This window comes from Aotus nancymaae, unplaced genomic scaffold (assembly GCF_030222135.1).
Source record: "Aotus nancymaae isolate 86718 unplaced genomic scaffold, 86718_ANA_hifiasm-v0.15.2.pri h1tg000003l, whole genome shotgun sequence".
Lineage (NCBI taxonomy): Eukaryota > Metazoa > Chordata > Mammalia > Primates > Aotidae > Aotus > Aotus nancymaae.
In genome coordinates, this window is record NW_026988414.1 from 19,723,957 (window position 1) to 19,738,966 (window position 15,010).

A 15,010-nucleotide genomic window follows, 5' to 3' on the forward strand; every position below is an offset into this window, starting at 1 on the left:
CTGAAAAAGATGGGAGGAGGGTGAGTGGATGGGAGCTTATGGAATTAAGAGCTACCCTATCAAGGCTCTGGGAACTGGGCCTGGGGAATCAACACTGTGAGTGGGACTTCTCTTTCTATCTTTCTCTTATTTCAGTTCTGTTTTTAAGCGTGACTTGGCTTCGTTTCCTTCTACTACAAGACATATGAGAGGGAGGGATGGCAAGCTTCCCCAGCTTTGCAATTTCACTGGGAACACATAGCTTTTCAATTCAGGGAAAGATGCTTTCTTCCTAGGTTTAGTGACTGTCCATTGGATGAATCACTGTTAATAGGAGAAGGGCAAGGATGATTGGCCTCCCTTGGGTTTCCTCATGGCTGGTTGGAGGCAGAGCAGAGTGACCAATAGGACGACTAGGGTTGAACTGAGAGGGAGACAAAATCCCCAGCAAGAAATGGAGCACAGGAAAAGATGCCGAAAGACCAATACAAGAGCTACAACAGTCCACTACCATTTGGCCACGTAGCTTGTGCACAAACACATATAATATTGAGAAAAACATCTTCCCTTAACAAAATGGAACTATCCCATGTACAATCTCACATGGAACTCTAGTGGAAGACAACTCAAAGCTGGGTCTGTTACTGCATCCAGCTCCAAGACCAGGAATCCTGGGGATTGCATGTTCCTCTTGATCAAGTCCAGATGTGTGTTTCTTGTGCTTTATGTAAGTAATCTATGACTAAATGGCAAATTTAACCAACCTCAAACCACAGTATATAATATGAGAGGGAAAACTGAATAACACAATAAATACTCTAATTTAGAAAGAAGGAAAAGGTAAAGTAATGTACAGTGGTCGGGGGGCTGTAGCAATGATCACCTCTTGCTGGCCAGGAGAAGCAAGCATCCTCTGCCCTGGCAGCAGAATGGGTCACTTGGGTGGTCAGTTTGGGTCTGCCTGATGGGACCCCTTGTTCTTTTCCTCCAAAGCCTTTCCTAAGAGATGCAGGGGAACATCTTTACTGAGTGCTGTACAGCTTAAACCTTCTTTGCTTTGGAAGAGTTATCCAGGCGGGGAAATTGCCTTAGGGTTTGAGCAATCACAGGTCTTTGTTTTCCAGGCTAGGGATTTCCCTGGCAGGAAGGGTACATTTCTTTAAAACCAACGGGCAGGCAGCCAGTGGATTTGATTCCCAGGAATTCCATTCGTTTGTAGCTAATACCAGAAATCTTGTCCCGTTTATGACCTTGGAATCTGGACCTTTTCCGTGTGGTTTATGAGTCCTAGCAACAGGCTGAGAAATTCTGCCCTTCGCCCACAGTATCAGTTTAACCCTTTACATCCTCTCCCCTGCTTCAGAGCAGCATACAACAATCAGCTGGCACGGTGAGGAAGTGCCGGTATAAACTTCCTTCCCTAAGGAGTCCAGTGGATAGCACTTTCTAATGGGGGATTTTTTTTATCCTGTAAGTAGAGAATACTGTGCAGGGGCCTGGGTAATTAGGCTTCTTCTGTTTGTCTGCTTCTCTCCTAGTCTTATTTTCATCTTTTTACCTCTGCTCAAACCAACTGCAACAAGGGTGGAGGACTTGGCTTTTCAGCAGGGTGCAAGGCCATGACCGTTGGCCGTCTTGGATTGCTGATTACCAGGCAGCGAGGGCCTCTCTTGGCAAAGATGGGTGCTGTGCAGTTTCTCTGTGCGGATGGGCCAAGCTCCCTTTACTTGTAGGACTTTAATAAGGGCCACAAGAAACAGTCACACATTTCAACATTCATATATATATATATATATATAAAAAATATACATATATATATTTTTGTATGCATATATATTGTATACATATGTACATACATATATATGTATTTTGTGTGTGTGTGTATATATATATATATTTTGCCAGTCCATCCCCTGAAGCTCTAGGGTTGGGAATGGCATTCTCATGAGGAAAAGAGATGCTTTTATCAGAAGAATTAAGATGTGCACACTTTCAAGACACAGAAGCAATAGCTTCCAGAGTCCCCTCCACTCACAGCTATTTGCTATGACTGGAAAACCTTCAAGCTGGGTAGAAGAAATTGTCAAAGAGCTGGCTACAGTCATTCTGCTATGATTAAGTTAACAGGAAGGATTTTGCTTTGAAAATATCTTAGTGGCTTTGGCAGTGCCCTGGTCTCCCCTCAGCTTAAGAAACAATATTGAAGGAGAGTTTGAGTTTTTGAAATTAAAACACTGGAAGTCTCTGGGAGATAGTAGGAAAACCACTGTTCTGTGGAAATTCTGAAGGCAATTCCAGCACATATTTATCCACATGTAACATTTGCCTGTGTTGTGCACCCATCTCAGGCAGTCTACTTTTTCAAAAAATTTTGGAGACTGCCATTTCAGAAAGCAATCTTCAAAGAAGTGAGACCTAAATTAGTCCTGAAATGGTGCCAGTTCATGCGAGCCAAGCCTCAGCCCCGTTCTGGCCTCTGCCCAGTGACAAATTATGCTATTTGCCTTTTGCATATTGCCTCTAGAAGAACTTTGTAAAGATTACCAGGAAACCAGCAGTCGGTTTGATGGAAGCTGCAGAGGCCTGAGCTTACTTGCCTGAGTGTCCTGCTGCTTACTTGCCTGAGTGTCCTGCTGCTTACTTGCCTGAGTGTCCTTCCTTTAATCAGCCAAGTGTCTTTGAAATGATATTTAACTTGGCCAGTTCTCAATCACCCTCTCTCTGAGATCTCTGAGATCCTTTCCAGCCACAGAGTCCTATGAGTCTGTGATTTCTTGAGTCACGAAGCAAGGTCATCTGATATATGTGAGGTGATAATAAGCTGCAATCAGGGAACGTTCTCTAGTTGTAAGCATGAAACCTCTGAGTCATTCGTGACTACTCCTCTTTCTCTTTTAACCCACATTTTGCACCTTGGGCACGCCTCTCTGATTTTCATTTCTGTGTTCACTCCCTGAGCATAGGCCTTCCTACTTGTAGCGTGGATGACTGACAAATCCTCCTTCCTCATCTCCCATCACAAGAGTTCAGGATTTGACTGAGCGCGGTAGCTCATGCCTGTAATTCCAGTACTTTGAGAGGTCAAGGTGGGTGGATCACGAGGTCAGGAGTTCAAAACTAGCCTGGCCAAGATGGTGAAACCCTGTCTCTACTAAAAATACAAAAAATTAGCCAGGTGTGGTGGTAGGCACCTGTAATCCCAGCTACTTGAGAGGCTGAGGCAGAGAATTTCTTGAACCTGGGAGGCAGAGGTTGCAGTGAGCCAATTGCGCCACTGCACTCCAGCCTGGGCAACAGAGGAGACTCCGTCTCAAAAAAAAAAAAAAAAAAAGAGTTCAGGATTTTCCTCTGCAGCACTAATTTTGTTGTTTCCTCCATTTCCGTGAACCTCCATTATTTTTCAATTTGGCTTCCAAGTCCTGTTTGACACAAACATACCCTTCTAATCTCATCTGTTATTCTTCTCCATTCAAACAGATGGGCCAGCTGTTTTCTGGCCCATATTTTCTCTTCTTAATGTCCTTGCTCATATAATTACTTGACGACTTCTATCTGGATTTTGCAATCACCTACTTGTGAATCTCTGCTTGTTACAATCTCATCTGTTCTTCAAGATTAAAGTCAGATGTCCTTTCCTCCCTGAAGCTTTTTAAATCTCCTTAACAGGACAGGCTCTGCCCCTCTTGGGCTATTCTGCTATATTTTAGAGCAATGGGTGTGCACTTGTTTTGTCTTCTACTACTAGATTTCACACTCTTGAAGGGCATTTGAAGAGCAGGAACAGAGCCAGACATGCATTGGGTATTCAATCAGAAGGCATTGAATTGGGCTGAATGATTACTGAGGACCCAGTGGTTAGTTTTATGGGAAATGAAGCATAGTTATCAAATTAAATAAGCCAAAGAAGACTTACATCAAGATATAAACCTGGTATGTATGTATACATATGTATTTACTATATACGTACATATATTCATGCACACAATCATTTTAAACTTTTACAGTTGTGATGGAAGAATTCTAAGATGGTTCCCAAATCCCTGGTCTTTGGTGTACGTCTACCTTCTCTCAGTTATTCATTCAAAGACTGTTCTAGCTATCGTTGTTAAGGGATTTTGGAGATGTAATTAAGCTCCCAAATAGGGAGATTATCCAGACGGGCCTGACCTAACCACAGGAGCTCTTTAAATCTGGTTAGAAGTTAGAGATAGGGAGAGTTGGGACTTCAAAGAATGCGATGGATTTGACATAGGGAAATTCTCCTGCCAGCTTGAAGATGGAGGGGTCCACATGGCAAGGAGTGCAGCTTAACAGTAGGAGCTGAGCATGGCCTGGCTGCAGCCAGTAAGAAAATGGGGACCCTAGTCCTACAACCGCAAGTGTCTGTTTTGTGTTGCTATAACATGATGCTGGAGGCTGGGTAATTTATAAAGAAAACAGGTTGATTTAGCTCATGAGTCCTTAGGCTGGGAAGTTCAAGAGCATAGTGCTGCATCTGGCCTGCTTCTGGTGAGGGCTACATGCTGGGTCAGGCCAATGGCAGAGAAGTGGAAAAGCCAGCGGGTATATACAAAGAGATCACATCATGACACAGGAAGCAAGAAACAGTCTAGGAAGTTGACTTGATTTTATAACAAGCAGATCCCTGGTAATACAGACCCTCCAGAGGAAGAACTCACTCACCTCTCAGGAAGGTCATTAATCTGTTCATGAGGGCTCCAACCCCATGACCCAAACAGCTCCCACTCGGCCCCACCTCCTGACACTACCACAATGAGGATTAAATTTCAAGTGAGTTTCAGAGGGGATAAACTCAAACCATAGCAGCAAGGAACTGAATTTAACCAATGACCTGAATGAGCTTGGAAGGAAATGCAGTCCACCTGAGACCTTGATTCCAGCCTTCTAAGGCCCTAATATGGTTTGGCTCTGTGTCCTCACCCAAATCTCATGTTGAATTTTAATCCCCATGTATCGAAGGAGGGGCCTGGTGGGCAATGACCAAATCATGGGAATGGTCTACCTACCCCTTGCTCTTCTCATGATAGAGTTCTCATGAGATCCGATTGTTTGAACGTGTGTAGCACTTCCCCCTTCACTGTTCTCTCTCCTGCTGTGGCCATGTGAAGACTGTGCCTGCTTCCCCTTCCTCTTCTGCCATGATTGAACGTTTCTCGGGGCCTCCATAGCATTGCCTCCTGTACAGCCTGTGGAACTGTGAGTCAATTAAACCTTTTTTCTTTTAAATTACCCAGTCTCAGGTAATTCTTCATAGCAGTGTGAGAAGGGACTAATACAGGCCCTGAGCAGAGAACGAGCCACAATGTGCCTGAATTTGCCACCCACAGAATTCTGAGCTAATAAATGGTTATAAAGCTACCTAAGTTTATGGTAATTTGTTAAGCTGCAATGAAAATGGAATACAGCAGTGTTATTCCATAAAAATGGAATAACAAGCATTATCGATCTCTAAATTAGTTTTCCACTTTGATTTCCTTTGCCATCTTTTACTCAGAATGGAATTCAGAATAGCAAAGAGAAACTTAACACAGTAAATAGAAGTCACTTTTCTAATTATTATTATTATTATTTTACCATTTGGAGAACAAAATTGCTGCTTTCCCAGGAAGTGACCAGGCCTGTGTATATTAATGAAAAAATGTCCACACCCGTGGGAAGTCCTCAAGCTGTCACAAAGTCTGAGAGTAGAAATAGGACCTTTCAAATTCCTCTTCAGCACCTGTGATATTTCTATCAGGAAAGGGGTAAAAGATAAGCCCAGAAAGGCCCCATCACTCCTCCTGAGCACTAGCTCTCTTGAGGGAGCCACCATAAAGAGAATGGTGAAGTTTAGTCCTAATGGATTTACTTTCTCCAAGATTGAGTAACTCATCGGGGATATAATACATAATTCATTCACTTGGGTTTATAAAAAAAAAATTCTACAAGTGATTCAGAAGAAAAATAAGCATGGTTCTGTGGCATGAGACCATGGAAAGGGAGGATAACCAAAGGATGGTGAGGCTATAAAAAACACAATTCAAATTTGCCAGTTGTAAATTTTCTTAGTAAGGAATTAATGAGAAAAGTCTCTAAGGCAGCTTGCGTGGCAACACTCATGAGCACTCTTGATTAGACTGAATCAGATTTTCAGAGTATACATGCAAAGTAGGCAAAATGGTGTATAACCAGGAACTGGTCTACCAGCAAGAATCATTCCTGGAGCCAAAACCCAAATGTGCTATGCTGAATAAATAAACATTATTTTACAATACTATGTCTAGAGTAAGGAATTGTTGTGCCCAGGTAGATCCTGCTGGTGGATAGTCAAGAGAAAGTCAGTTGCCTTAACTGCTACTTTGCTTCTGTCCTCTTGGTCTGTGAGCGGATAGTTAGAAGCAAGAAAAGAGCTCACTACCCCTACATATGTTCAAGTCTTCCAACATAGATGAAGCACATTCTGGCAGGCTCATATAATTTTCACATAAGATGGATAAACCATTGCAAGTGATCTTTGAGAAATATTGAAGGAAATGGAGAGCTGTAAGAAGACTAGAGATGAGCAAAGAACAAGGAACTTGGTACAAAGGAAGAGCCACCGGAAGTGTAGATGATGGTAACTTGAAGTCAAGGCAAGACAAGGTCTTCAAGTGATGGCTTGTGTATTCCTAGTAGAAGAAACAGCAGTTCCCAGGAGTCAGAGCAGATTAGGTCAATTGCTTTCCATTTCTTCTTGCACGGAATCAGTAATTGGACAGGGAAATATGGCATGCATAATGTATTTTGACTTCAACAAACATTTAAAAATGTCCTTGTGGACAATGTGGTGACATGTGGGCTGTATGTGGGCTTACAAACAAGCTGAATGACTACGCACAGTTGACATCAACTCATTAACAATTATTAATGAGTTGAAATCAAACCCAAGAATATGCATGACATGGATCTCTGTCCACAGTCATCTTCAGTTTAACATGTTCATCAATTGGTGATTAAAATATATAGAGGGCAAAAGTATAGAGGGAAAAACAGACAGGAAAAAAATTGATGACGCAAGTTGGAAGGCATACTGGCTGGATGGGATGAAATACCAGTACAGGAAAGTACCAGCTCCCCCATCCATCTCCAGAACTGTGTTTTCTCTTCAAAACAAAGCAAAACAAACTGAGATAATTAGTCTGCAAAGATGGTATTAAAAAAAAAATGTTTCTGAGTTATGCACAAAGATGGGATCTTAATGCCTTAATTTGCATTTTTATTACTTGAAAGAGAGCATTTGATCAAAGTTTTATTGATCATCTGTAACCATGTTTTACATGTGATTTACCTTTTCATAGAATTGGCTCATTTTGCTATGGAGGTATGTCTTTATTAATTTGTAACACTCTCTATATGTTAACTTCTTATCTAGATATTTTACCCAGTTTGCCATTTGCCTTTTAATCTTGCTTATGGTAGTTTTTGGTATAAGAATTGCATGCTTTTTAAAGTGGTCAAAGCTCTCATTCTCTTATTTTAAGGTTTCTGTGCTAACAAATATGTTTAGAAATTTCTTACCCCCTTTAATACCAGGTAAATATTCACTAACATTTCCTGATCCTTTTAGGTTTCAGTTTAAGTCTTTAATCCATCTGGATTTTATTTTATATATGGTATAAGCTCTAGTGATCAAAATTAATTGATTCTCAATGGTTAGCCAATTTTCTCAGCACTAGTTATGAATAATTTATCATTTCCCCAATGATCTGAAACAGTATCAAAACAACAACAACAACAAAAGACAATAATTAACAATAGCTAACATTTGCTTATTGCTTATTCTGTGCCAGGCACTGTGTTAGCCTGCCCTAACTCATTGATTTCTCACACTACCTAGCAGTGGGTAGTATTGCTATAATGCCCATGTTGTTACAGCATCCCTCAGCGTGGAGACTGAGGCACAGAATGGACGCATAGGTTGGACAGAGTCACACAGGCAGTGGTGGTGTTCAGATAAAGACTTGGACATCTGACTCCAGTATTCAAGCTTTGAAAGTATTTGATATACTTGGATTTTTTTCTAGGCTATTTTGTTGCAATATATTTATTTTTATACTAATACTGCACTGTTTTACATCTTGCAATTCAAGTCACTCTCCTAGTATTTTTTTCTTTGCTAATTCTTCACTTAATCACAGTTTCTCCTTTCATTTTATAATTTAGCTTCTTGGCTGGGCACAGTGGCTCATGCCTGTAATTCCAGCACTTTGGGAGGCTAAGGTGGGCAGATCACCTGAGGTCAAGAGTTTGAGACCAGCCTGGCCAACATGGCAAAGCCCTGTCTCTACTAAAATGCAAAACTTAGCTGGGCATGGTGGAACATACCTGTAATTCCAGGTATTAGGGAGACTGAGGCAGGAGAATCACTTGAATCTGGAAGGTGGAAGTTGCAGTGAGCTGAGATCATCCCACTGCACTACAGCCTGGGCAACAAAGCAAGACTCTGTCTCAAAAAATAATAATAATAAATAAAAATAAAATAAGTAATCTAATGTCTTAAAGTACCAAGGCCATTTTTCTTCTAAAGACTAAAAGCAACCAAATAAGATATGCCATGTTTTCTAGAAAGACTCTTGGCAGCACTTTTTGAGAATTAGTAACTGCCCGTTTGGTTCTGCTTGCCTGCTGCCTAGACAGAGCCGATTTATCAAGACAGAGGAATTGCAATAAAGAGTTTAATTCACACAGAACCAGCTGTATGGGACACTGGAGTTTTATTACGACTCAAATCAGTCTCCCTGAAAACTCCGGATCGGGTTTTAAGGATAACTTAGTGGGTAGGGGGTAGGGAACCAGTGAATCAGGAGTGCTGATTGGTTGGGTTGGAGATGAAATCATAGAGAGTGGAAGGTGTCCTCTTGCATTGAGTCAGTTCCTGGGTGGGGACCACAAGATCAGATGAGCCAGTTTATGAATCTGGGTCCTGCCATCTGATCCAGGGTCTGCAAAGTATCTCAAGCACTGATAGGTTTTACAATAGTGATGTTATCCCCAGGAGCAATTTGAGAGGTTCAGAATCTTGCAGCCTCCAGCTGCAGGACTCTTAAACCGTAATGTCTAATCTCATGGCTAATTTGTTAGTTCTGCAAAGGCAGTCTAGTCCCCAGGCAGGAAGAGGGTTTGTTTTGGGAAAGGGCTGTTATCATCTTTGTTTCAAAGTTAAACTATAGGCCGGGTGCAGTGGCTCACACCTGTGATCCCAGCACTTTGGGAAGCTGAGGTGGGCTGATCATGAGGTCAGGAGTTCAAAACCAGTGTGACCAATATGGTGAAACCCCATCTCTACTGTAAAGACAAAAACTAGTCAGCCAGGGTGGTGTGCGCCTGTAGTCACAGCTACTCAGGAGGCTGAGGCAGGAGAATCTCTTGTACCCAGGAGGCAGAGCTTGTAGTGAGCCGAGATCGCACCACTGCACTCCAGCCTGGGCAACAGAGTGAGACTCCATCCCAAAAAACAAACAAACAAACAAACAAAAAACAAAAAAACCCTATAAACTGAGTTCCTCCCAAAGTTAGTTCAGCCTACGCCCAGGAATGAACAGCTTGGAGGTTAGAAGCAAGATGGGCTTGGAGATGTCCTTGGGCAAGGACAGCTTGGTTAGAAGCAAGATGTCCTTGGGCAAGGACAGCTTGGAGGTTAGAAGCAAGATGGAGTCAGTTAGGTCAGATCTCTTTCACTGTTATAATTTTTGCAAAGGCGGTTTCAAGTTCTGCAGGGCTGTTTAACACAAGGTGTATTCTATGGCTCCTCTTACTAGTGCCAGGCACTGTACAGAGTTTCCAATAGAAATGCACTGCTTTTAACCTGGCTGTAAAGACCTGAGCTGTACTTAACCACTCCCCACCTTGGTTCCTTAAGGGAATAATAATAGTACCCAATGTAAAGGCTGGTTAGGAGACTGAGTTAATATGTGTGAGGTGCTTAGAACAGTGTATGGCACATAGTAAATGCTAAATAAGTGTTTGCAAATTAAAATGAAATTTTTGCTCTAATCTAGAACATGATGCCCTAAGTCAGTCACTTGGCCCAAATGTGCAACTCAGATGTGGGTGTTTTTTAGTTTATAATTGAGTATCTCACTCCCTGGAGTTGGCACGTGATGGTCCCAAAACAGAAGGTATGTCTTTCAAAGTACTTTTACATCAATTTTCTTATTTTATCCTCTCAGTAAACCTGCTGAGCAGAGCAGGGAGGTTCGATCCTTGTTGAGGTATAGAGAAAATGACAGATGACTCAACAAAGGTGAGTCAGGTGACAAACAGGTGACTCAACAAAGGATATTCCTTTGCTATAACTGACCATCAGGGCTATCAGTTTTGGAACCCAAATTCAAATAATGTCATAATGACTTCTCCCTCCATGCAAAAGAAAATGCCCCATAAAAATCTATCACATGTAATTGACTTGAGAAAGAACCAACAAAAACCTAGCAAGTTGCGTAGTATTTGTGTGCTCAACAAGATCAGTTTTTTTCTGTCTTGTAACTTTAATATGGTCTAGCTTTACACTTCCTTTTCAGAAATACCCTGTAACTGTAATTTCCTGAGGCTGCATATCCACAGGGCCAACTCAGGGGACACACAGGCACGCTGGGCATTCTTGGAATTCTTTGTTAAATGGGGCCAAGCTCTGGGTTAAAATGGAATGAGCACAGTGGGGTGTGTGCCTCCTGGGAGGTGGTGATGACATGCACTCTGGGCTCAGCATGTGGTTTTGTCCCACAGATTCGTCACTCACCCTGCTGCAGATGGTGGGTGTTGGACTGGGCTCCATGGCTGTTGTGATCATTCTCGCATTCCTCTCCTTCTCAGCGGTGTGGTATGTGAGGGTATCATTTTTGAGAAATGAGTGGAATGGAGGGGAGGATGGATTCGAGTCATGAAGAACAGCTGGGGATGAGGGGAGTCAAAAGGGATGTGGGTGGAAGTTGTCCTAGGCTCAGCAGAGCACACTCAGTGGTAAAGGCATGGCTAACCCTGTACCTCCAGGGAGCACAGGGGATGCCTTCCCAGGAAAAGAGCAGGACCAGTGATGGCTGCCCTGGCCACACACAGAGGGGTGGCTGAGCTTCTGTGCTGCTTCCCCTTGCCTCCTCCCATGAGTGTGCATGTGAGCTGTGCGTAGAGATGCTCAGTGGGAAAACCAAAGTGTGTTCATATTTGTCTCTTTTCTTTCCCTCCTCCGTGTCTAGATTGCAGATGGACACTGCGTGGGGAGGATGCACTGCTGCTGGGGCAGGTGTTCTGACAGCTTCTCAGGTGCCTGCACAGAGGCCCCGTGTGACTTCTATCCAGGGAGCATGTGGGCCTGCAACTTTCTCCATTCCCAGCTTGGCCCCATTCCTGGATCAAGATGGTGGCTCTCCCTGTGGGGTCCCCCAAAAGCAGAAAACTCAGGAATACTGAGTGTTCCCTACTATGGGACTAGTTTTGTGCAATGAACTTGAGACTCCTGAGGTACAGTGTGTTATCGACCAAAGGCTACAGATCTGTGGATCTTGGCTGGGACATCCTCCGAGTGATGCCTGAGGGTCAGCTCCTCTAGACGTTGATTGCAAGAGAATCTCTGCAACCTCCTATATAAGCATCTCTGTTAATTCATTCAGAATCCATTCTTTACAATATGCAGTGAGACAGGCTTAAGTTTGGGAGAGAGTTTGACTTTATGAAGGAGGTCATTGAAAAAGAGCGCAGTCATGTAGACAAACGTTTCAAGCACTTTAGAAACAGTTCTTTTCCTACAATTAGTTGATATCCTAATGAGAAAATATACCAGTCTGGCCGTGCCAATAAGTTTCCTGCTGTGTCTGTTAGGCAGCGTTGCTTTGATATAATTCCAATTGTCCTATATTCAAAATTAGTGTCTGAATTCCAGTAAAAATATCCTGTAACTAAGATTGTTCTTTCCTTGGTTAATTATTTTGTTACTAAGCATCTTCTAAAAATGCTCTGTGCCCCCTGTTGGAAACTGGGATTTGGTGGGAGTGTAGTAAGAGTGGCTTAAAACAGTATTGCGCCCATGGCCAGACTAGAGTCTACATGTGTTTCAGGGGAGGGCTGCCATAGGGGGGTGACACTTTTTTTATCTAAACTTCAGTAACCATGACTGTTGTTAGAAGTAAAAGTGCTTGGTGCCGCAAAGTGGAACTAACACTTAGGCAAAAGCTTTCTCAGCAAGGCAATTTGCTTCTATAGAAGGGTACTTCTTGCATGCAAGGCAGAGGCAAGGGATTATCACTCAGAACAAAGGAGGGCAAGAGTTTTTATCTTTAATGCAGACTTTGCTCTCGTGTCCTCCTCCTGTGAGCTGGGGTCGGACTGCACAATTTAGGTTAATTCTGATTGCTATTGTTGACATCATCAAAGGAGGCAAGGGTGGGCTTTTGACAGGAAGGACAGGTACATAGGTGATGGGAAATGCTTAGGCATGTTTATTCACAGCAGAGACAAGGAGGCTGATAGATGAATGGGTAAGATTACTTTTTAGAATAGAACAAAGAACTAGAAACTAGAAACTGAAACCTTTGAAGAGGAACTATTTTCTGCATTGTACCCAGAAGGGCCTTCAAGACCAGCCCTGGCAACACAGCGAGACCCCATCTCTGCAAAAAAAATTGTTTTTAATTAGCTGGGGATGGTGGCGTGCACTTGTAGTCTCAGCTACTCAGGAGGTGGAGGCAGGAGGATCACTTTGGCCCAGGAGTTTGAGGTTGCATTGAGCCATGGTCACACCACTGCACTCCAGCCTGGGTGACAGAGTGAGATCCTGTCTCCAAAAAAATTTACTAAAAAAGCAAAAATGTGGACTTTAGCATTTCCTCTAACTGCTGCAAATTAGAACACAGAATTGCTCAGTGTTATTACTTGAATTGTGGGGCCAAGTCTTCTGGCTGAAGTAGTTCTCTTTTCTAGCATTTGAAAGCCCTTGAGCTAGCTATGGAACTAATCTTTGGGCAGCCTTTTTGGTTCCCAGGAATTTCAGGCCTTTGAATTTCCAAATTTTCTGTGTAGGTATACCTGCCTTTTCACTGTAAGGCACCTTCACCCATCCCTTCTAGAAGCAACCACAAACAACCAAGCAAATAGATGGAGGTTAAAGGGGGAAGAGGTAATAGTCTGTTCTCTGACTCAAGACCTGAAATTGCAGTGCGGTGCTTAAGGTAAGATCAGAGCAGAAGTGATTATCTTGAAATTTCACATTAGCTTGGAATAAAGTTAATATTTAAATTGATTTTTAAAGGAAATAAAAAGAATACTCAATGCTCCTTTTCATTGCTGATCTCACATTTTGATTTTCTAAACCTTCTGTTTTCCCATTCTGTTCTTCTAAGGGGAATGCAACGGTCTCATAGAAGTCAATCAAATAGCATTGTAAGAACTTTTTGCCTACCACATCCTTTGTTGGTTAGACTGAACCAACAAAGCGGTGTCTGCTTCTGGGGAGGGAGAGTGTGGCCTTTTCTGTGCCCCAGTTTGTGCGAGGGTGATCCAATGAAGCAAGTCAATTGAAAAGGCAGTGGGTGCTCTTGTTTCAGAGAGAGTGAATCATTTTGGTGGTGGTGGTGAAGTGTCTGTGTGGCGGTGTAGGGAGGGGCTGCACATCTAGGTTCATACTTTTTGGGCTCAACTCAGGGTTACCAAAATAGAGTCAAACTCAACTCAGGGTTACCCGAATGGAGTCAAATTGTGTGTGATTTTGTAACATGATTCTTTCACTCATCAACATTTCCTGGCTACATTCTTTCCTGTCACTCATGACTGCATTATAAGTTTGTACCATAATTCATTTAACCAATACTCTGTTGTGCACTTAGAATATTTTCACGTTTATTGTCCTTATACAAGTCTGTATAAAGGTATGCAATTATCACTTAGGCCACATTCCTGGAAGTGAAATTGTTGGAATAGAAACTATGTACACTTTACATTGGAGTGGAGATTGCTGGAAGAGTTTCACACAAAAATTTATACCGGTTTACACTCTCACCAGCAGAAAGCCTCAGTGCTACTGAGTGCTGTTGTATTATTAATCTTGATTAATCTGCTATGTGAAGAAGGATGTTCAGTGTTTTGTCTGCATCTCTCTGATTATTTTGCTTGTTGATTGGCCAATTGTAATTCTTTGTGAGTTGTCTTTTTCTCAGTACTTGGCCTGTTTGTCTTTCATTGATTTGAAAAAGCTCTTTATATTTTAGTAATTTAAATTTCTAACTGTCATATATTTTGTAAACAATTTTTGTGATTTGTAATTTCTAGAAACAATAACCTTGTTTTTTTTTAAACCTTGTTTGTATTATATTTTGCCACACAAAAATTTTAAATTCATATGGTCAAAATTTGTCAGTCTTTTCCCTTATGTTGGACCTTCTAATCTCAAGGTACTAAATATAATCCAGCATTTTTTTAAACATTTAAATTTGTAATCCATCTAAAATTTATTTTAGGATAGGGAGGAAGGCTGGGGAAAGTCTTTTTAAATAAAAATCGTTGCTAAATGGTTGGTTAGTTGTCCTATTAATAGTCATTGAGACCAAGAGCGGTGGCTCATACCTGTAATCCCAGCACTTTGGGAGGCTAAGGTGGGAGGATCACTTGAGGTCAGGAGTTCCAACTAGCACAGGCAACATGGCGACACCCCGTCTTTACAAAAAATAAGAATTAGCAGGGGCCAGGTGTGGTGGTTCACGCCTGTAATCTCAGCCCTTTGGGAGGCCAAGGTGGGTGGATAGGCCAGGTGTTCAAGACCAGCCTTGCCAACATGGTGAAACCCTGTCTTTAGTAAAAATACAAAAATTAGCCAGGTGTGGTGGTGAGTACCTGTAGTCCCAGCTACTCAGGAGGCCAAAGCAGGAGGATTCCTTGAACCAGGGAGGTTGAGGCTGCAGTGAGCCGTGGTCATGCCACTGTACTCCAGCTGGGTGACAGAGCAAGACCCTGTTTCCAAAAACAAACAAATAATTAATTGGCTGTTTTTTTCTGTTAGTAATTTGAA

The 15,010-nt window shown here is 42.3% G+C and overlaps 1 protein-coding gene across 5 annotated transcripts in view; it reads left to right on the plus strand.

Moving 5' to 3' along the window:
* The window catches only part of SUSD1 (sushi domain containing 1), a 149,267-nt gene extending 134,748 nt beyond the window's left edge, over positions 1-14,519 (plus strand). For all 5 annotated transcript variants that reach the window (XM_064378928.1, XM_064378930.1, XM_012461829.3 and 2 more), the window contains 2 exons: positions 10,744-10,837; positions 11,211-14,519. In XM_064378928.1, coding sequence (XP_064234998.1) covers positions 10,744-10,837; position 11,211 — 95 coding nt within the window. In that variant the 3' untranslated portion in view covers positions 11,212-14,519. The remainder of the gene's footprint in view (positions 1-10,743; positions 10,838-11,210) is intronic.
* The last annotated feature ends 491 nt before the right edge of the window (positions 14,520-15,010 follow it).